Below are 22,809 nucleotides of genomic sequence, written 5' to 3'. Positions count from 1 at the left end.
CACAACGTCCCCAAAACATTGCGCCGATTCGTAGATATAGAATTTATGCTTGCCAAAAGGGAGGTGGCCATACATTGGGGAAGGAGGCACCCACCTGGGCAAAAAGCATGACTTAATAGCTTGATAAATTGCAACACAAATAGTGACCCCTACACACAACTACCGTCACCAACTTCAAGGCCACAATGCACATACCTACTTGAACTATCTGACTCTGTAGACACACCATATGAATAATATTGTAAGATAGCAGAGCGCAGAATGCAGGGTGTTATGGTGTGCATACGGCTGAACAGTGAACAGCCCCCTCTGGTTAAAGGAGCCTTGCTGAAGCAACACCTGGTAAAATGGAACCTACTAAGACTGAAATATACTACTGTATGTAAGCAGGATGGAATGTAATGATCAACACGTAATAAAATTTTGATGTGTATGTTCAGTACCTTCTTTACTAAAAAAGGAAAAAATAAAGTTTTAAAAGAAATTAAAAAGATTATGTGAACCTCATGGTTAGTGCTTCCAAGTGTGAATTTCATATCTGACAACAGATCGTGGATCAGTGTCTCTCCTGGAGCCAAACTAGTGGTACAGGTTACTAATGGCCCATTAAGTATGGCATGATGGCATATAGCAAAAAAGTATTTGTTTTCTCTAGTCTTCTTAAATTTGACCTTCTAGGATGACATGGTATTAAAAGCCCACTGTCACTGGACTCAGTTGTTCTAGACTCAAATAACCTAAGTGGGTTGGGTGTGCATGCTATTTGCAGGCAGGTGTCACTATCTGGAAGTGCCACTTCCTAGGCCTTTAAGACTTACCTGTCTCCCACTTTGACACCCCTTTCACTTATTTGGTTCACTATGGTGCCAAACCAGATTAGGAGTCACTGCCATCTTTGCACTCAACTATGTGCAAAGTAGGGTCTTTAAGGTCCGTTGCAGCAGACTTCACCCCCTGCCCATAGTCTAGTCCCTTTAAAAAAGGCCATCAGGGTACAAGTCACTGCATCATGCAGCCTTCTGGCACACTGTGAACGGCTGTGTTGCCATCTTGATTCTCTCACTCCTAGTAGTATAATCTAATGCAGGCGTATTCCACTTCCCATCGACTAGACTTTAAACCTGGCAGCAATTCAATCTTCTTCCCAAATATTTGTTTCTGAAGACCAAACAAGTCTGAGAATGTTTGTCTACCCCCTTGAAGTGATTATGTGCATAGGTGCCATCAGCATTTATAGCTTCCTGTTCCCTTTTCAGGTTGTGTGTGGGGCTATTTTTTGGCCAATAGAGGGGGACAGGATGTCTTCTTGGCGGTTCAGAATCTACCCTAAGCTGTTCATGGGATATGCTTCTCAGTGCTGCTGTTGGATTGACATTGAACCAGTAGAGAGTGTCTCCACAGCTTAAGGTAAAACCCCCCAAAATATATTTGTGAATACCAAATATTTATTACAAAAACGCTCCCCAACCATGTTGTGGAACAATGCAAAGATTCCCCTTGCTCCTGTGTATGCCCTATATCCTTAACCAACTTAATGGGGCACCAACCCGTATTTTCTGAACTAAGAATATATAAAGCATACCGTGCTGTGAAATTCCTAGGGCTACTTCATAAACCATCTAGAACATATTTATATGAATGATGGTAGTGACACTAAGAATAGGAAAATACAAAATTATTTATTGCAATACAGAATCATTAAAAATGTAGGACTATTAAATCACAGAAAAACTATGCAACATTCTAACTTTAATCAGTCATCCATGCACACATACTAAAGATTTCTGTACACTATAAGTATACTGAGATAATTAAGTGTCTGACCAAAAGCATACACATGATGATTAATTGACACATAGAATCTCATGGATTTCTATATTTGTAGGATGGGTTCCAAGATGTCTCAACACGCGTTTCGGCAGGGAACTGCCTTCTTCAGGAGAGCCACCAACCAATACAATTTTTCAAATGCAAGCTGACACAAGTGTCTACCCAAGCATACCGTGCCTCATGGTTGACAGTACCTGAATGAGAGGTTAAAACATTCCCCAGTCTGACAAGCCCAGTCTACTGAGCTTCCATTGTTTGAAAGTGACCAATATATGGGACAACTTAAACTTTCTTGTGCCCAGCTCTTGGTTAAAGGACAACATAAACTGAAAACAATAACTTGACGATTCAATATGTTTGGTGAATCAATACTCTAATCAAGGTGTCAGACATGGGCTTTGTGCTCACTGTGCCATAGAACTTGAGCTACATTCTACTGATGAGGCCCAAAGAGGCCGAAACTGGTTAGGAGTTGCTTGTATTCCTTTTTTTGGATAGAAGACGGGCTCGTCTGTTACTTTGGGATAGACGATTTCCAAGAGGAGGAAGGTCTGTGCTGATTTGCATTACGTTGGCCACTGTCTAGAGTGGCACTGTGGGTGGAAACTCATGGCCTGGAAGGAATCCCAAAGGGATATCCAGTCACTGAGATTATTCAAGCATTTCACCTATCAACTTGTTGTTTTTACAATTGATGCCTTAAGTGTGATTGCTACAAAAGTCATTTTCAATGTACAAGTATTGGCTATAGTATGGTCTCATTTGAGCTGCCTACTAATAAATATTTTCTGTATCATCTATGGCCTCTGAGTCGTATGTGGTAATCTCAAGTTTGAGCTGTGTGTCTAACGAAGCGATGCACTCAAGATTTGAGATGCACACTCTTATAAACTAGCTTTTGAATGTCTTGCATTCTTTTGCAGTCAAGTCAAGTCAAGACAGATGATTTATATAGCGCGCTACATACCCAGAGGGTCTCAAGGCGCTTGAGGAAGGGTGGGGAGTTACTTGTCAAATATCCAAGTTTTAAGCTGCTTTCTGAATGCTAGGTGGTTCTGAGTGAGGCGAAGGTGAATGAGAAGTGAGTTCCAGGTTTTAGCTGCCAGGTAAGAGAAGGATCTTCCTCCCATGGTGGTTTTATTGATGCGAGGTACGGCAGCAAGGGCTAGGTTGGAGGAGCGTAGCTGACGGGAGGGGGTGTAGAAGGAAAGTCGTGTGTTGAGGCATTCAGGTCCAAGTTCGTGGAGTGCTTTGTGTGCGTGGGTTAGGAGGCGGAATGTTATCCTCTTATTGACGGGGAGCCAGTGGAGGTTTTTCAGGTGACTTGAAATGTGGTCTTTGCGCCGGATGTCTAGTATGAGTCTGGCTGATGCGTTGGAGTTTTTTCTGGAGTTTTGCGGTGGTGCCGGCGTATAGGGTGTTACCGTAGTCCAGGCGGCTCGTGACCAGTGCGTGGGTGACCGTTTTTCTAGTTTCGGTGGGGAGCCTGCGAAATGTTTTTTTGAGCATGCGGAGAATGTTGAAGCAAGATGATGAAACAGCGTTGACTTGTCTGTTCATCGAGAGTGAGGAGTCCAGGATGACGCCCAGGTTCTGTGCGTGGTCCGTCGGGATGGGTGCTTTTCCAAGGGCCTCTGGCCACCAAGAGTCATCCCAGGCAGAGGGGGAGGTACCTAAGATAAGGACTTCTGTTTTGTCTGAATTCAGTTTCAGACGGCTGTGCTTCATCCACTCGGCTACTTCTTTCATTCCTTCATGTAGGTTGGTTTTGGCGGTGTTCGGGTCATTGGTGAGTGAGAGGATCAGTTGAGTGTCGTCGGCGTAGGAGATGATGTTGAGGTTGTGTTGGCGTGCGATGGTCGCGAGGGGGCTCATGTATACGTTGAAGAGGGTGGGGCTGAGTGAAGATCCTTGTGGCACGCCGCAAATGACTTCAGTGGCCTCTAATTTGAATGGAGGGAGGCGAACTCTCTGAGTTCTTCCTGCAAGGAACGAGGTGATCCATTCCAGTGCTTTTCCTTGGATTCCTATGTTTCTGAGGCGTTGTAACAGGGTGCTATGACAGACTGTGTCGAAGGCTGCGGAGAGGTCGAGGAGGATGAGGGCGACTGTATCTCCATTGTCCAGTAGAGTTCGAATGTCGTCTGTTGCTGCGATGAGTGCGGTCTCAGTGCTGTGTTTGGCTCGGAAGCCGGACTGTGAGGAGTCGAGGGATTTGTTGGTTTCGAGGAAGGCGGCGAGCTGGTTGTTGACAGCTTTCTCGATGACTTTGGCCGGGAATGGTAGGAGCGAAATGGGGCGGTAGTTTTTGAGTTCGGTGGGGTCAGCTGTGGGTTTTTTCAGAAGGGCGCTGATTCGGCGTTTTTCCAACTTTCCGGGAAGGTGGCGGAGTTGAGGGAGCAGTTGATGACGTCTCGGAGGTGTGGTGCTATGATGGAGTCTGCTTTGTTGAAGATATGGTGAGGGCATGGGTCTGTAGGGGATCCAGAGTGAATGGTGTTCATCAGACGGATGGTGTCCTCAGTGGAGATAGGGTTCCATTCATTAAGGATGTTCAAGGGGGGTGAGGGTACGGCAGAAGGTTGGGAGGGTTGGTCTCCGGGTTGGTTGTCGAAGCTGTTGTGGATGTCTGCGATTTTGTTGTGGAAGAACGAGGCTAGGGAGTCGCAAAGGGTTTGAGAGGGGGTGATGTCGTTGGAGTTGGCTGAGGGGTTGGTAAATTCTTTGACGATGTTGAATAATTCCTTGCTGTTGTGGGTGTTGTTGTCAAGTCGGTCTTTAAGTGCTGCTTTCTTGGCAGTTCGGATCAGTTGGTGGTGTGTGCGGGTGGCGTTTTTGAAGGCGTCCCTGGTGCTGGTGTTTGGGTCTTTTTTCCAGGCCTTCTCAAGGGAGCGACAGATTTTCTTGGATTTCTTAAGATCATCGTTGAACCAGGAAGCGTTTTTCCTGCCTGGTTTGAGTTGACGTTTTTTCAAAGGTGCTAGGCTGTCGGCGCTGTTGGTTAGCCATTGATTGAGGTTAATGGCTGCTTGGTTGGGGTTCGAAGAGTGGGCAGGGGGGTTTTGAAGAAGCGATGAGGAGATCTGGTCGATGGTGGTTTTGTTCCAGTTTCTTCGCAGAGTAGTTTGAGGATGGTTGTGGGATGTAGTCTTTTTGTAGACAAAGTGAACGCAGCTGTGGTCCGTCCAATGGAGAACTGTGGTGTGACTAAAGGAGATATGTTTGCTGGAGGTGAAGATGGGGTCGAGTGTGTGACCTGCGTAGTGTGTGGGGGTGTTAACAAGTTGTTTGAGTCCAAGGTTGGCGAGATTGTCCAGAAGGGTGGTGGCGTTGCTGTTGTTGCTCTTCTCCAGGTGAAAATTGAGGTCTCCCAGTAGGATGTAGTCCTCGGAGGGGAGGGCGTGTGGGGCCATGTTTTCATTATTCTGGGAATCATTTCTGGTTTCCTTCTGCACCACCTCTTGATGGGACTATGCAACAGAGTGGAGGCATGTAAAGTAAAGCAAGAGCCTCTTTGGTCACGTTGAGGACCTCAGGGACAGTTACGGAAGAGTTGATCCAAAATGTGCCACTCTCTACCAATAGGCAGCCAATTATCAACTAATCAATTTGTGGGCAAAGCCGGAAAATGGATAGTAAGAACATTGACAAGTGTTTGGGTTGAACAATCTTCAGACATATTCTCAACATATCTCAACAACATATTCAATATCTGATTAAATGTCTTTATATGTCTTATAACCAGGATAAGATATATGGAAGGCTCACCTAAATATGGGTATTTGAGCAAAGTTAAGACCACAGCACCATATCCAGCCAAAGCACCTGTCATACGCTAGGTTGTCTGAGCTTGATCAGTTGAAAGCGCTCGAAAAAATTCTCAACAGACATTGCTGCAATAAATGTTGTCACTGAATAGTCCATATTTACCTATGAATCAGACTGTATACCCTGTTTTAGCTTTAGGTGAACAAATCATAAGATGCCTGTCCATTATAGTGCCTGATCATTTTGGGCTTTCCTGTGGTATTAGATGGGTCTCCTTTGCAAACACAATCCCGCTGCCTAGGAATTAGATACTTTTCATGGAACATATTTGGATGTTGGGTGTAATGCAATGGCATAGTTATCGTTCTTCAGATACCCAACTGCAGTGTGGTGATTTGAACAAAACTTGTGTACAGTCTATATATTAGAGAGACAGCATTGTTCAACGTCGGCACTCATCTGGACTGAACATGCAGTCTTGCTATAAAAAACAAGGAGTACTTTTGCTGAACTTATTTGTCACTGTTTGGAAGGAAATAAAAGTGAATTTGTGTCTGTCTAGCTGAAGTAAAGAAAAACATATATAGATTAGAAGAGTTCTAAGTCATAGTCCACTGTGCCCTAGTAAATGTAAACACCAATAGGATTTTCCTGAAGGGCAGTTAGAAAGGGATGGCAACTGGTTTAGGTGGACTAGTGAGCACAAATTACACTCTGTCTACAGTGGCAGTAGTAATAATAACTGGCCTATAAATACATCCTTTATAAGTGAATATATATATATATATATATATATATATATATATATATATATATATATATATTTATATATATATATATATATATATATATATATATATATATATATATATTTTCTCCCAATCCTGGCTTTGATTATATGATTATAGAAGAACAGGCACCGACTCCGTGGATGTGATCAAAGGTTCTTTTATTCACCAATAACAAGCGATCAGACGCGTTTCGGCGGATGGAACCGCCTTGCTCACTACATCTGTTTGCACCTTGAATGTGAACTGCATTTATACTAGTGCAAGTTAAACAATTAGTGAAAAAAACCATGTGACAAAATTGACATGTGATAGTGAACATAGAAGAGTTGAAAGCGCTCGAAAAAATTCTGCAAGTCATTGTGACACAACACAAAGGTACTTATTTTAAAATGCTTGTAAATACGTCTTTACATAAAAACATTTCCGACTGAGTGTGCCGGTTTAAAGTAATACTTAAATGAGAAATAATGCAGTGTCAAAACAATGAAAGATATATATATATATATTCACTTTCGTTGGAAACTTGTTTTTTTTAGGCTGGGATGTCATGGGGACTTGTGGAAGCTTTTATTTTGTCATCAAGGACAATTTCAATATCGGACACTCTGCACAGGAAACATCCATTTGGACTGTTATCTACGATTCCATCCCCTCGCAGTATTGGTTCCAGCAAGTTGCTACCTGAGAAATGCAGTATCTACAGCACTCCTGCTATTGCTGGTCATGTGACAGGGGGGTGTCAGAAGCTCCCGCCAATGGGAGAATGCAGGATTTCTTAAGGACGCTGTTGTGGCAGCACTTTGATTAACAGCGGCGGCTGAAGGCAGCCAAAATTCATCACGCCATATGCTGGGTTTAAATAAATGCTTCCAAAGAAATCCCCCCCACGGTCCCCAATGAGGTGGCCAGGCCCCGGGGATGGGGTTCCCGGGGCCAAAAGTGGCCCAGGAGGGGGGCCACGCGACCCCCCTCCCCTTCAATTTTTTTTTTAAAAAAAGGCATGCCCCAGGGGATGGGTCCCCTGGGGCTAATAGAGGCCTTAGGAGGGAGGGGGGGTATGCAGCCCCCACTTCCTGTAAAAAAATGTTTTGTTTTGTAATTTTTCAAAAACCTTTATTGAGGAAGAAAGAACATAACAATCATGATGCACCGTGCAGTGGTTTCACACAAATCAGCAACATACTTTGCGGGTCAGTCGTTGAGTTACAGCCAATTGGTAATTGCAGCAACAAAGCAGAACAGTAGCAGAAATTACAGAGTTCCACAGTACCAGAGTTTCAATCCTAAGAGGGGGGAGCACACGTGGAGGGGCAGAAATAATGGAGAGTCTGAAGTGACCTGGATGATGGTGGGAAATACAGGAGAGGGGGGCAGTCACTGACCTGCGCCGGCGGCCGCCGCGGACCCAGGGCCGGCGGAGAGCGCGGGGGAGGCAGCGCAGCTGGGGTGGGAGCGGGAGAGGAGATAGGTACACTTCCTGTAAAAAATAATATGTTTGGCCATGCCCCGGGGATGGGATCCCTGGGCAGAATTGGCTACGGGAGGGGGGCCCACGCGGCCCCCTTCCCATAGATTTTTTTTTAAAGGGATCAGGCCCTGGGGGATGGGGTCCCCAGGGCCCAAAAAAAGGGGAAGGAAGGGGGGGCCACACAGCCCCCCCTTCTAACAAAAAAAAGACAGTTCGTGCCAGAGGCCCCGCCCCTTCCCTGAAACACTCTGCAAACACGCCCTGTGGCACATTTTAAATTGGGAAATTAATTCCCCTTCTATACTATACTGGGGTCCCTGGGGGACAACTAGCCCACCAGGTACCTCCAGTAAGTGCCACAGGGCTGCGTTGCAGGGAGGTGGTCCAGGCCACGCCCCTTTTTACACCTCTCTGCAACGCAGCTCTTTGGCGCTTATTGGAGGTACTTGGTGGGCTAGTTGGACCCCAGGGACCCTCAGGATTCAAGGGGACTTAATCCCCCAACTTAAAACACGCCACAGGGCAAGTTTGCACAGTGATGAAGGGAGGGGACGGGGCCTGAGGTGAAATGTGTGTGCGTTTTAAGTTGCGGAATTAATTCCTCTTAAATCCTGAGGGTCCCTGGGGGCAAACTAGCCCACCAGGTACCTCCAGTACGCGCCACAGAGCTGCGTTGCAGAGAGGTGTAAAAAGGGGTGTGGCCTCTGAACTCCTCTCTGCAACGCAGCTCCGTGGCACATACTGGAGGGACCTGGTGGGCTAGTGGGACCCTCAGGATTGAAGAGGAATTAATTCCCCAACATAAAACGCGCCACATGGCCTGTTTGCACACTTGTCACCTCAGGCCCCGCCCCGCCACATGTGGTGTGATTGTATTGCTTCTGACTGTTGGGATCTGGAGCTGAAGTTGTAACTCGGCAATTAAATCCAGAATTGCTTCACTACTTAATCTGTACATCTCAATTACCTCCTCTGCGGCATATTCAAACGGGGCGAGCCTCACTCTAAATATACTCTCCTGTTTTCTCTTCCTTCTCTACCTACCAGACAAAATCCTCATCCTCCACCCCAAGACATACAGAGCTGTCATTCTGAAAGAGACAGATGCATTTTGGGTGACCTTTTATAGTTTGCACCTGGTTACCACCTGATACACATTGATGGTAATTGCATTTCCTGAATGCCTTTGTATATATGGGCCTAAGCTACATAAAAACATTTTATGGCCGTTAGACACAAAAACATTCTAGTATTTGCAATCACAAAATACTAGTGCAAACTGCCCCTTGATCATTATGGGGAAGCATGCAATATGTCAAACGTTTAGATCATGGGCCCAGAAGGACAGCATTATTTGTAGTAGCCTGATGTAGAAGACTTAAGTTTAAGGTATGTCATTGCTCGCAGAAGCTACTATAGCTCCTCTTTCAAAGTGTGTTATTCACACGTTTCTCAATTCTTCCTTCTCATGAGTATTGCATTCATGATCAGTTTCATTGTGATGTATTTTGTAGTTTTCCCCTATATGTGCAGTACTATGGAACATATTGTATCGTATAAAAGCTAAATGTGTATTTATTATTAGAACTAAACTTGTGTTTAGAGTCAATGAAAATGTTGCAGATCTATTCGAAGTTGTGTCAGATAATTTTCTGTCCTCATGCCACCTTAAAGTTTACATTTCGTGTACTCTTAGGTTGTAAATGTCAAACGTCGTTTTCTTTCTTTCTTTCTTTAAAAAAAACAAAAACGTTTGGATTGAGATTAATAGTAGCCACAGATTTGAAGAGCCTGATTTACAATGAAGGGCGTCTTATCTTATTGGCATTGAAAGGTGGAAAGAGATAGACCGATATTCTGCAATTGATCACTATATCTAGTAGGCAGTTTAAAACGTGAATTAAAGCATTTGGAAAAAGTACATGGATTTGTGAGTAAAGCCATGATGAAGTTGCACCAATTTTCTCTGGTCCACATCACATCTGTTCTGTGCAGATTGTCACATGTAAACCAGACAGTGCAGTTATAAAAAAGTAAACCTGCTCGTTATTCAACTTTGGTATGCTTAGTCTGTTACTTTCCTAATAAAACTACTTTGTGACAGAATTTTTTTATAACTGCAGCACTCAACAAGCTTTGTTTGATATTTTAGGTTTGTGTTCATCATGGGGACCTCAATTTCTCTATCCCTGAATTCTCTGCTGCAAAAGGGTTGTCCTAAAGGGAAGCTTTTGCGCAAAATTATATGGCGGAGTTTTCAACTATTCATTATTGGAGTTTTAATTATAAATCCAAATTATTGCCTTGGACCATGTAAGTTAATAGCTTTATTTTTATGTCATGGTTGACCTTTTTGTGGTAATCTCGAACTATAATCTTGTTGTCAAACTTCATCCACTTCTGCTCTTTCTTGTATTGTGCTAATAAATAATATCTGCAAATCAAGCTGTTAATTACGCATTTACACTATTATGGACTGAGCCGCGGGTAAATGCCACAAAGAGGCAGCAGGTAATTAATCACTGTTATTGCCCATCAGTTCTTGAAAATAAGGCTGTTAGCATGTTTTCTCCCCAGACTTTACCCCTCACTCAAAAACAATATTTTTGCAGCATAGTCAACTAGAAAGAAACAGTAAACCACCAACAGCAGGCCCTTACCTTCTTGGCTGTAATGTAACAACTGATGGACAGACTCAGTACCCCACCAGCTTCAGCACACTGCAGTAGCGTCCCAGACCACAGTACCACAGCAGCTCCGAAAAACACACCAGCGCCAAAGCTCGCCAGCAATCAATTTTGCAGGATCCTTGCTTCAGTTCTACCCCTCCCTTGTTGTCCGGGTACATGTAGGTCTGCATTGTCTCCCCTGGTCCACAAATTAAAAAAAGGAAACCTCTTTGGATCAGAGAAATGGGGCTGGGTTTGTGAGACACAATACAGGAACCTATAAAACGAAGGTGTCTGGAAGCTATAAATGTATACAGAGCAGCCAAATAACTCTACCTATTGCCTGTTAAACAAGCTTTAAAATTGACTACAGGGGTCTCTGAATTTCACTACATGTGATAATTGATAGTGTTCTTTAAAGGCATAAGCTTTTGCTTACTGAAGAATATCCTCTTGAGATGATACTATGACAAGATGTTTCACATTAAAGTACGTTCTGAACCGTGTACAGAAGTATGTAACAGGCAAATTGAACCTTACAATACAAGGATAACGTATGCACACATGGGAGACCTCAAAAGTATTTCGTTCATAATAAATTATTACATCCTTGTTCGTTTTTCTGTACCCCAGTCTTTTCTTATGTGAGGTTTCAGCCTCTAGGGACAGAATACCCTCATCCCTCTAACTTGTGAAGAAAGACTTTCCCCTCACCCTGAACAGTGTCTCTCTCCCATATCCATTAAGTCCCTAGAGCTTTCTACTCTTTCTCTACACAGAGAACATCTATTCCAAAGCTTTAAAAAATACAGAAAGAATATGCCCAGAGAAGAAATAAGGGAGAAAGGGTGTGGAGAGGATTGGGGTGGAAGAATTGGAGAAAGGAAGAGTACTGGTAGGTCACAAATTAATTACCTCCTCATCAGTTTCCCTCGTGCATACTTATATGAGAATCAACCCATGCTGATGCTTCATAGGAAACCTCTGTAAATTTGACAGCGCATGCAGAAATAAACTCAGAATTTTATTGGACACTAGAGGAAACATTGGGAGAATTTTCACAGCACAACCAACATACAGAGGATTCGGGCCAAGCATCCTCTCCATCTGCCTCCTGGTGGTTTATGTTATATTCCTATTATAAAATTCATAAAACTCAGAAGCCGAAGTGCTAGAAACTTTGAGAGTTCCCATATTGTCTGTGGTATTGCTAATCTTGCTGTTCTCAATATCTATACAATTCAAGATACCAGATTATCCTTTGGTAGTTACCCATTTACCTTCGGAATATTTTTAATCTAATAGAATTTTGCAGGATCAGTGCCATTTCAGCCTCCCCTTAACACATAATTACTAGTTCCATTGTCAAATGTATGAGTAGATAGAGTAATATGTAATCATCGAAGAAAGTGTAAATAGTGTGCAGTACTCTCGTGCCCTAAATGGCCAATGGAGCTTTCTAAGCATCTTAGTTTGACTTCATTATTCTTAAGCTTATATTCTAGGTGGCTCATACTCCCACACATTCAGTATCCTACAGCTTGGATACCAGACTAAGGGCAAGAATGTACTATAATATTAGTAAAACATTGTTCACTTACTTTTTGCAACCCATATCTACTATTAGGTTGATTTGCAAAATTACTATTTGTGTGTTGGTTGGGGGTCGTCACAAAATGACCTGCCCAATGAATATTAATTAGGCTGGTGACAATTTTCAAACCTCTGTGATTGGCTACAAACACAGGGATGGCGTCCAACATGCGACAGCATACCACTGTTGTGAATGTATCTAGGACCCTAATTAAGACATTCCCGATTTATGCCCTTATGTGGTTATAACAAATCATATCCTTATAAAGGCATAAGAATCATATCCATATTAAGTCATAGCCAATGCAGTCCAAATACGGCAAGGCTACTCCCATAGATTCCTAGAAAGCACAACGCGTTCTTAAACAAACCAAGCCTCCAGCAGCCCGGGAATTCCCCCTGCTTCTGTTTTGATTTGTCCTAGAACTCCTGAGAGTCCTGAAAGAACTGCCAGTTCTTAGTGACGTCTTATGTCCAACCTTACGTAAAACTCGGCACCTTCCAGGTATAAATATACCAGCATCTGCCTTAAGCAACACACGGTGGTTTGGAGCAGATCGGCTATCTACTTGCCCAACGCCCTGCTGATGCGAATGCCGAAGGAAGCCGACCCTCCCTGCTGACGCACTGAAAGAGACGCTGCCTTTTCTCCTGCCGAGAAATCCAGCTCCAGTGTTTTCCGGTCACCCTTGCGGGTTGTTGGGAGATAGAGTCCTGAGAGAGAGATACAAGACCTCCTACATTCTATACCTAAGGTACGGAGCTGATTAGACCCATAGAGAATTCTTGATTCAGATTCTTGGCAAAAACTGTAACTCATCTACTCCTTCCCACGTACTAGGCTTAGTTAGGTACACTGGGGTAGGCGTATCTTAGAAACACCTGTTGAGTACATTTAGTCATTATTTTATCATTGTATGTATTTTATCCATTTTAAGTATCTTATGACTCAGAAACCATATAAATGTTTTATAGTATTATTTCATAATACTCATTTTACTGTACGCACTTTACTTTATAACAAGTATTGCAATTGTGGCAATTAATTTCTCTTGCATGAGAAAGAAGACTGCTCAATAAATAACCCTTTTATTGAAAACGCCCGTCTCTCTATTTCTCTGCATTTCTGGTGAAACGAAGCATGCACGATTGACTGAGTAAAATAGCTATCTATTGTTTCCGCGACTCTGGAGATATTCTCCTTATTCTGGAGGGAGCAAAGTTGTCATGTTTATGCGGTTGTCAGAAGCTAATCCCATCTTGTCTATCCAGGAAAGCTAAACACCTTCTTGTTTACTCGAGAAAGTTTCTAGTGACCTCTAAGCTAGCTGGCACACACAATTAAGTCTAACATATTCAATAGAGACCTACTCGACCTCAGTCCTACGTCTAAACTATCGTTTATGTTATTCCAATGCGCAGAGCCTATCGGGAATATAGGAACTACACTACATGGCGCCCAACGTTTGATAAGGCGATAATGTAACGCTAGATACTAGAGTAACTCAGTCGTGCTTTTCACACAGACCCCTTTTTTCCGTAAAAACTCTGATAGACGTCTGGAGTGGGTAAAAAGGTTAATATCCGCCAAAACTTAGTAGGAAGAGATTCCTATGTATTAGTTTTTGGTTTAATCAACGTTGAAGGATACAGTGTTCCAAAATATTGTGCACCTAATCTTTGTTTCCTTGAAACTTGCTCTGCAAACTTTCTGTCAGCAAAATGACAGAGAGTGACGACGAAAGGGAGACAGCTAGACTAGCAGCTCAACTTTTGACGGAAGACACAAGTCTTCAACAAGATCAACCGGATGCAATACTCATCCCAATAAATGTAAGGAAAACCTTAACTATAAAACTTAAAGAAAATGGAGTATCATCAAGAGGTGGTACAGTCATATTTGTTATTGACGCACATGAATTACGGCAGACAGAGGTATTTTATTCATGCATAACTTTTCCAGCAGCAAATGCTGTAACACACGAGTTCCACTACTACAAAGCAGGGGAACCTCCAGCGAATACACTCCTTTCGAGGATGTTGAAATTCCACTAACTTACCAAGAGCATGAGCTCTGGTTTAATGGCGCCCTAAAACATCAAAATCACATTACCAGGCTCGGTCCACTAGGTAGACCAGGAGCCACATAGCCGGTTCTAGCCAGCTATACACCACATCCTGACATCGAAGAAATGTCAAGCGAAGAACTTTAAGTTCAAATAAAAGAATTAACAAATGCATATAGACAATTAGTTCAATTGACGGTACAATCCGCCAAAAATTAAAAGAAACAGATATAGCAGATCAACTTTTTGAACTTGCCAGAATAATTGAAAAATCATATGAAGAATTAGGTAGAGATAGTTTGGGTGGGAAACCACTAAAACCACAACTAACAGAAAATCCTGAAAAAACTTTCATTAAAAATAATTTAATAACTCAAAAGAAGAAGGGGGAGGATAATAAGCAAACCACTCCCAGGGAAAAACAGTTCCAGACCAGAGGAAGGTCTCCCCAACGGAGAGATAGATCTCCAGAACGGGGGCGGGGGGTAGGTCTCCCCAACGGGAGCCCTCTGAAAAAAGATATAACCTTAGAAATAGGAAGAATTTGAGAAAACACGGATATCAAGATATTGATACACGTCCCTCTCGATCTTTTCAGACTTCCTCACAGAAATCGGAAAGAAGAGGATGGTCAGAACATAAAGAAGAGCGCATCAAGTCCAAAGACAAAGAACCTGCTCATCAAAGTAAAAAATTACAGTTTCCCAAAAAGAAGGTAGCCAGTATTAAAGTAAAACATGCAGAGGATCCTGAGGACGCAACTCAAGAACGGAGAGTGGGCCCAAACAATGCTAGATAGCGCAGCAGAAGTGACCATAGCTCGCAAGATCCTGCTGAATCTTCTGGAGACAGTGGACACGAATGAATACATTCAAGTGGAAACTGCAGACACCAGAGTTAGTGTGCCCCATAAACTATATGAAATAACATTACGTATAGAGGGGGACAAAACTAGGAAAATAAGAGGTCTCTTCTGGGAAAAAATATCTAAAGGTTATGATATCCTTGGTAACTAGTCAAAATATCGAGTTTTTAATTTCGACTAGACATAATATTTATTTAAAAATCTAGAATAGACATAATATCGACTAGACATAATATCGACTACAAAAATATTGACTAGAAAAAATTAATATCGACTAGAATAGCAATAATATCGAATCAAAAATATAGAATGGACATAATATCGACTAGACAGAATATAGACAACAAAAATATCGAATTTAAGGTAAGTTATTTTTAATATTTAATTTTTGTGTAATATAATTCTGTAGCGGGTTGTGGGTTTATAGAGGAATAGGGTGGGAAGTAATTTAATTATAATTAATTAAATATGTTATTATTGGTATTTATTTAGAATTAATTGGTAAATTATTAGTAATTGGTAATTAATTAAAATATAATTGCTAATTAATTTTAATTGATTAATTGATAAATATGTTAATTTTAGTAATTTATTTTCTGTAGTTGGTTGTGGGTTTATAGGGGAATAGGGTGGGAAGTAATTTCATTATAATTATTTAAATATGTTATTTTAATTATTGGTATTTATTTAGAATTAATTGTAAATTAATTATTAATTTTTAATTAATTCAAATATATTTTGTAATTTATTGTAATTGATTAATTGATAATTATGTTACTTTTATTAAATTAATTTCTGTAGTGGGATGTATGTTTTTAGGGGAATGTGGGATACTTGTGGGATACTTGTAAAGCGCACTGTTACTCTACCCGAGTGTCCTGGCGCTGTAGACCGCTGGGGAACCCGTCCTGGTTTTCCCTGTGAGATGGTCTCTTTCTGGGTATCTCCAGGGTGAAACCAGGCATCCCCGGCGTCTGTGGGGGGCCGTTGTAGAGATGAGGCAAGCTTAATGCCCAGAGTTTCCGAGTGTGTTCCCTGGTTAGAGTAGGCACTGAGGCGAGAATTATCGAGCCCATTGACCCCTTGTGGGAATAGCTTGTGAAGTAATTTAATTGTAAGTAATTAAATTTTTGAATAAAAAATTTATTGAGTTAATTTTTCAAAATACTTTTAAATTGTTAATTATTTTATTATTAATAGGTAAATAATCAGTATTAGTAGGTAATTTGTATTATTAAATAATTTTTATTTGTAATTTAAATTGACTATTTAATATATTTCACACAATTGTAAAATATTTTAATTAATTTGTAATTTGTGTTATTATATTTAAATAAGAAGTATTTATTTTCCCTACTATTGAACTCACTGTAGTTGGAATAGTAATTTTACCCCTACGCTATCCAACGCTTTCCCTACTGTTGCACTCACTGGAGTTGGAATAGTAATTTTTACCCCTACGCTATCCAACGCTTTCCCAACTGTTCCACTCTCTGGAGTGGGAATAGTAATTTTTACCTCTACGCTATCCAACGCTTACCCTACTGTTACACTCACTGGAGTTGGAATAGTAATTTAAACCCCTACGCTATACAACGCTTTCCCTACTGTTGCGCTCACTGGAGTGGGAATAGTAATTTTTACCCCTACGCTATCCAACGTTTTCCCTACTGTTGCACTCTCTGGAGTGGTAATAGTAATTTTTACCCCAACGCTATCCAACGCTTTCCCTACTGTTGCACTCGCTGTAGTGGGAATAGTAATTTTTACCCCTACGCTATCCAATGCTTTCCCTACTGTTGCACTCACTGGAGTCGTCACAGTAAATTTAACCCTTTCGCTATCCTACGGTAAAAATATTGTATATGTTTTGTAAATAATATGTATATGTATATATATATGTATTTAAAATATATATATTTTTTTAGTTACATTAATTATTTCTCAATTTTACGTTTATTTAAGTATTTTAAATATGTTTAAATTAATTTAATTTATTATTATATTACTTTTAATTTACTTTTAAGACATTTAAAAAATTCGATATTTTGACAGTCTATATTTTTTACACTCGATATTTTGGAGTCAATATTTTTGTACTTACCTGTTTGAAGATAGGAAGTCGATATTCTTGCAGTCGATATTTTTACCTCAATATTTTTTCCTCTCGATATTTTGACTGTCGATGTTCTGTCAGTGATCCAATATCCTTCTAGCAGAAAAAGACTGGCCACCAGAGTTTGTCAGGGAGTGCCCACATGGCGAAGAAATGATTATGCCTGCCTTCTCAAATCACATTCCAATTCATAAAAATACACATATGCAAGAAAATGGGCAGTGGCCCAGGCCCCTGCATTATATAAAAATCATGTAGGATGGGATGAGGATTCTCCTCACCATAAAATCCAGTTAAAATTCAACCTACTGCACAGAGGCAGTATCCTGTTAAGCAAGAAGCTAAAAAACAAGTCAGGGAGATCTTAGATCAACTTGAGTACCAGGGGGTGATGGAAACATGCACCTCACAAATGAACAATCCTTTGTTTCCTGTCTCCAAGCCAGACGATTCATATCGTTTAGTTTTGGACTACAGACACCTAAACTCTTGTTGCAAGACATTTGCAGTACAAAACTCACACAGTGCAGCACTAATGAATAATATTGTGCGCAAAAAATATAAAACGACATTAGATATTTCAAATGTTTTTTTCTGTCAAAACATTGCACCAGAAAGCAGGTATTTGACCGCTTTCTCCAGCATGGGGGCCCAAAAGCAATTTTGTCGTCTCCCACAGGATTCAAGAATAGCCCAGGATTATTTTCAGCCAGGATAACAGAGTTGCTACAAATATATGATGACGAGGCATTATCCTATGTCGATGACATCTATCTTACAGACGATGACCTGGAGACACACTTGAAAAGAGTGAACACCATCATACTTGGGTTCGCATCTGAAGGGTACAAATTTAACTTTGAAAAGTCACAAATTGCCCACCAGACTGTCCTATTTTTAGGATATGAATTATCAAGTGAGGGCAAAAGCCTAGCAGACAACTTCTTAGAAAACTGTGCAGTACTCCAAGCTCCAAAAACGCTGAAAAACTTACAATCAATTCTAGGTTTCCTGAACTTCTGAAGAACTTATATTCTAAATTATGCAGAGAGGGTTAAACCACTCTACGAATTAATAAAACCTGATTTCACACCAATTGATTGGACTCAGAAACACACAGAAATTTTGCGATCATTACAAACAGACATGTTAACTAAAACAAAACTGCAAACACGCGCAAACGAACGCAACCTTGTAATCCGAGTCAACCCAGGAAGATGCGGATTTACATACCTGACCTCTAATGAGGGAGAAACAATACCAATAGCTTACAAATCACACTTGTACACACAAGCTGAAACGAAATTCAGTTCTACAGAAAAAATTCTAACTGCGGTTCAAACGGTTGTAGCAAAAGAAAAAACCCTAGCTCATGGGAAGAGGATATCTGTTTTAACAGCAGTATCAGCCCTTGAAGCAGTAACAAGACCGAGCATTCCAAATGCTATGGCATTAGATCCAAAATGGGTACAATGGGTTAATTCTCTTGATACAACTGAAGAGATACATGCATTTGATCCCAGAATGAAAAAGCTAGAACATCTAGAATACGAACAAGAATGTCCTCTGTCGATCGAAATTCTGCCTCTGGAACAGTACACCTGTGTAATATACGCAGATAGATTTGCACAACACTATGTTGTGGATAAAAAGGTTTACAATTCAGCTTGTGCGATTGTTAAAGGTCGCTGGCGCTTAGGTAAATTCAGACCAATGGTCACTAAAACAGAATCAATCGGAAACTGTACAGCTCAGCGAGCTGAACTACGAACTTTGAAGATGGCGCTTGAAAATGCAGATCGCGAATTCCCCACACTAATAGTGTGCGATTTGCATTACTGATTCGAATCTTACAATAATTCCATGCAGACATGGATTGAAAATGGTTACAAAGATGAAAGAGGTGGCACAATAAAACATAAAAAACTGTCAACCGGCTTCCGTAGCTACAAAAAAGCGTTCTAAAAAACAAATAGATGGGGAAACGCTGCTTGCAGTAAAAGCCTCCATGGAAGGCAATTATGCGGCGTTACATACATAATTGATGCTAACTCCGTTCCTTTTCCTCAAATCCCTGGAGTGGGGGATAGAGTAATTCCAAACACGAACCGGAGAGTCTTCTTGATTCAAGAAGCACACATGGGATTGGGTCTGAGGCACCAAGAGATCCTGAAATCTCTAATAGAATTGCAAACACAATACTGGTGGCCGGGAATGAGCGTGCAAGTGTATAACTTTGCAATGGAGTGTCAGGACTGCAATAGAGATCGCAGTTATGAACCGGACCAGATATCTGACTCTAACACAGTAAGACCAGCCCAGACACCTCTATTAAACAGCATTAGACTATCTACACGCAGGCATCCGACTAGACAAATGCGATCCCATAAATATTAAGACGAGATTCATTTGGATGTGGACCCAGCGCTCGGCTGACGCCAGAACTGTTATAAAAGATTTGCGAGTCTTTATCGGCACACACGCAATTGGCATGCTACATTCTGACCAGGGTCCTGCGTTTAGCTCTCGAGCTTACAAGGAGGCAATGGCCAGCATGGGCATTGCATTGCGGTACTCTAGTCCATTCCATCCTGAGTGAAATGCGGTAGTGGAGAGAAAAAACTGTGACATAAAGCAATCTATAACAGCGAGGGTATTAAGTTCGGGTGATGGGTGGGTCAAACATCTAATAAGTGTCTAACGTAGTCTTAACAATCTGCCAAGAAATTCTCTGGCTGGAATCACTCCGTATGAACTTTTGTTTGGTACAAGAATGATTATCAAAGACCTTGATTGTCAGACTTCAGTGGTGGAACATAAGGCTTTTGATTTCAAAGATCGTTTGGCTGTTTTACAGGACTTGAATGAAACAAGAAGAAGTCTAAGTAACACAAAGCTAAAGCCAACGGCCACTGAAGAGAAACCACCTGTCCCAGCAAGACCTGTCTGGATTCCAAAGATTGGGGTTCTGGTCAGAGAGAAGATCGCGGTGAAGAATGAATTTGGGCCTTCTTACAGAAAAGCAGTAACTGTCTTAGCTATCAGCGGAACAAGAGCAGTAGTACTACCGCCCCTGGCTAGTAAAAAGGAGAACCGAGTTGTATCAATCGACCTGGTAAAACCATAACCATGTGGCTAATAATAAGTAGTAGGCCCAGTGGACTCCCAAGATGTAGCAGAAGACCAAACCTTGCTACAATCCAAGAGGTTCAAACTGAGAGACTAATCACATTCGATAAACCTGCAGTGAATAAAAAAGGACTATATAATAAAGCCATGGAACTTGTGCCTCTTGAAACCCAAATTGCAACAGTTCGTCAAGAAACACCTGTCTACAATGATGTAGCCTCGGACTATACTAATATGACAAAGGAAGAAGCAAATCCAAAGATTAATACCAATCCTGAAGCCATCCAAACAATTGACAGAACTGCATCTGGCTATTTCATCAATTTCGATGACTTTTCTGATGATCGAAGTGATCATGAAGACAAGCCAGCTAATAAGACTTTCAAAGACAAAATTACAGAACTCTTTTATCAACTTGGAGAAACATATCTGATTTCACTGTGAATTGAACTGTGGATTGTGTTAGGTGTACGTGTCCTCCTGCTCTGGCTCATCTTAGTTTTAAGCTTGTGAAGAATGATTGATAGAAAATACAGTACAATGGACACAGCAAGTCAGAACATCAACTGGGTTCTAAAACCTCACAGATCATCTCACATTGAAAAAAGAGGACTATCAACAGTGAGCATCACAGCCATTCCTATACCTGATGGTGTAGCATGGGACAATACTGATTACGAAATCTATGGCCCGGTTGAACTCTTGAAATATCTACACCAGTTCAAGATATCTTTAAGTGACTTTGTATCACCTAGTACTTTTTCTGATGATTGGGACTTTGGAAATATTAATAATATGATGTCAGATTTAGAAATGTCAGCAAAATTTACAAAACATGATTATTTACAAGGTTCATCAAATTATGAAGAAATGTATTGCTATAATCATTATGGGCATCATTATTTGCATAAATCTGCTAATCCTAGAAATGTTTTTATGTATAATCAATGGGAACATTGTCCAACTCCACCAAAAGGCAGTTCGAAAACTTTTTATGAGAAATTCCCATACTTCTCAGGGTTCAATATCTCTGATCCAGAAACATTTTATTTTAAAATTATGAATAAGACAGGAATGAAAAACATGTTGACAAACACTAAACTGATTTATTCTGAAAAATGTTATGAAAAAATGTCTACATTTGGTTTTGAATTTTGGAAAAACAAGATTGACAAAAAAACAGTTTGGGGTACAAAAGAATGGCAGGTACAAGGTTTGGAATCATTATTCAGAGCCTGCATGATCCCAGAACAAATAATGTTCCTGAATGACAACATTCAACAAACGACCTGTCTTGGTCTAGCCAAGATAAAAGAATTAAACAACCTGTCTATACCAAAGCCTATGCCTGATAGAAATAACACTACAGATGAGGGGTTAGACTTGTCCTATATTTTAAAATAAAACAGAACAAATCCTAATTGGAACAAATGGTTGATCTGGCCCACAGACACTAATAACTGTCAAGATAGATTCCTGAACAAAATACAGGGGTTCAAACAGAACAGGCCAGACCCAAGATATTCCCAGAGACAACATCCAGGGATAATAACAACATATAGTGTAGGAAAACTATGCCTCGAATGGCTGCGGAAATCCACACTGCCTGAAATTAAGCAACAATTAACTTTACTTAAAGAAGGTGCTGACTTGCGAGATTTCTTACTGGGACCTCGCAAACCGCGTCAAAAACGTTTCATATATGCCGGTATATACGCAGCTTACAATGAAACTTGGAAAATAACAAAAATTGAAACTGCAGAAAAAATATGAGAAATTGATCGTATTCATTTGGAAAAATCACTTTCTGTAGTGGACAATGGGTTAACGACTCTGTCCTCCAGAATTTATTCACTGGACAGCATTGTATCATCTGCTATTGATATAATAGAACAGGATATGCTAATGTTACAACATGGCCAGTCCCAATTACGTTCTATTGTACAGTTTGGCTGGACGTTACAAAATTTGCGATCAGGCAACGTGCCAACACAACGTCATTATTTTCTATCTATAACCTTACTGATAGACCAATCTCTTTGGCACAAAGAGGGGCAGACAATACGGTGCTGAGCATTGAAAAATTACCATTGACAATGTCAGAACGACCGGTCATTGAATGGATAATACATGGCACCATTACGATCCCGATAACAACTTTTCAGTTTCAATACTGCCAAAAGTATATACCAGCAGGCCTGTATGAAAGGTTGGGTAAAGGATACATCAAGTCAACCTGGAATTTACCTTATACACATAGATGTTGGAGTGGGGGCAAGAAAGAGGTATTAGTTGTAACAACTGTAAAAAATCACTAAGCGGTACACCTCTGTGTCAAGGAATTACCTTGCATGGAGCCTGCGAAGGTTCATCAAATACCATTTCATGTCACCTGCACGGCACCCCTGCTACACAGAAAGAGCCTTTTTTCAGACAGCTTTCCAACGGCAGCTAAATTCTAATAAATGACCACAGCTGTTGTGGCATAGTGCCAGGAAAAGCCTATCTCGTGAG

At 41.0% G+C, this 22,809-nt stretch overlaps 1 protein-coding gene across 1 annotated transcript in view; it reads left to right on the top strand.

The window, feature by feature from the left end:
- Positions 1-22,809, top strand: part of HGSNAT (heparan-alpha-glucosaminide N-acetyltransferase) — a 580,634-nt gene that overhangs the window by 291,805 nt on the left and 266,020 nt on the right. The window contains exon 10 of the mRNA XM_086937464.1: positions 10,010-10,170. Coding sequence (XP_086793590.1) covers positions 10,010-10,170 — 161 coding nt within the window. The remainder of the gene's footprint in view (positions 1-10,009; positions 10,171-22,809) is intronic.

This window comes from Lissotriton vulgaris, chromosome 9 (assembly GCF_964263255.1).
Source record: "Lissotriton vulgaris chromosome 9, aLisVul1.2, whole genome shotgun sequence".
NCBI classification, from domain to species: Eukaryota; Metazoa; Chordata; class Amphibia; order Caudata; family Salamandridae; genus Lissotriton; species Lissotriton vulgaris.
The sequence above is the reverse complement of the archived record's forward strand: the minus strand, read 5'-3'. Positions and strand labels throughout refer to the sequence as shown.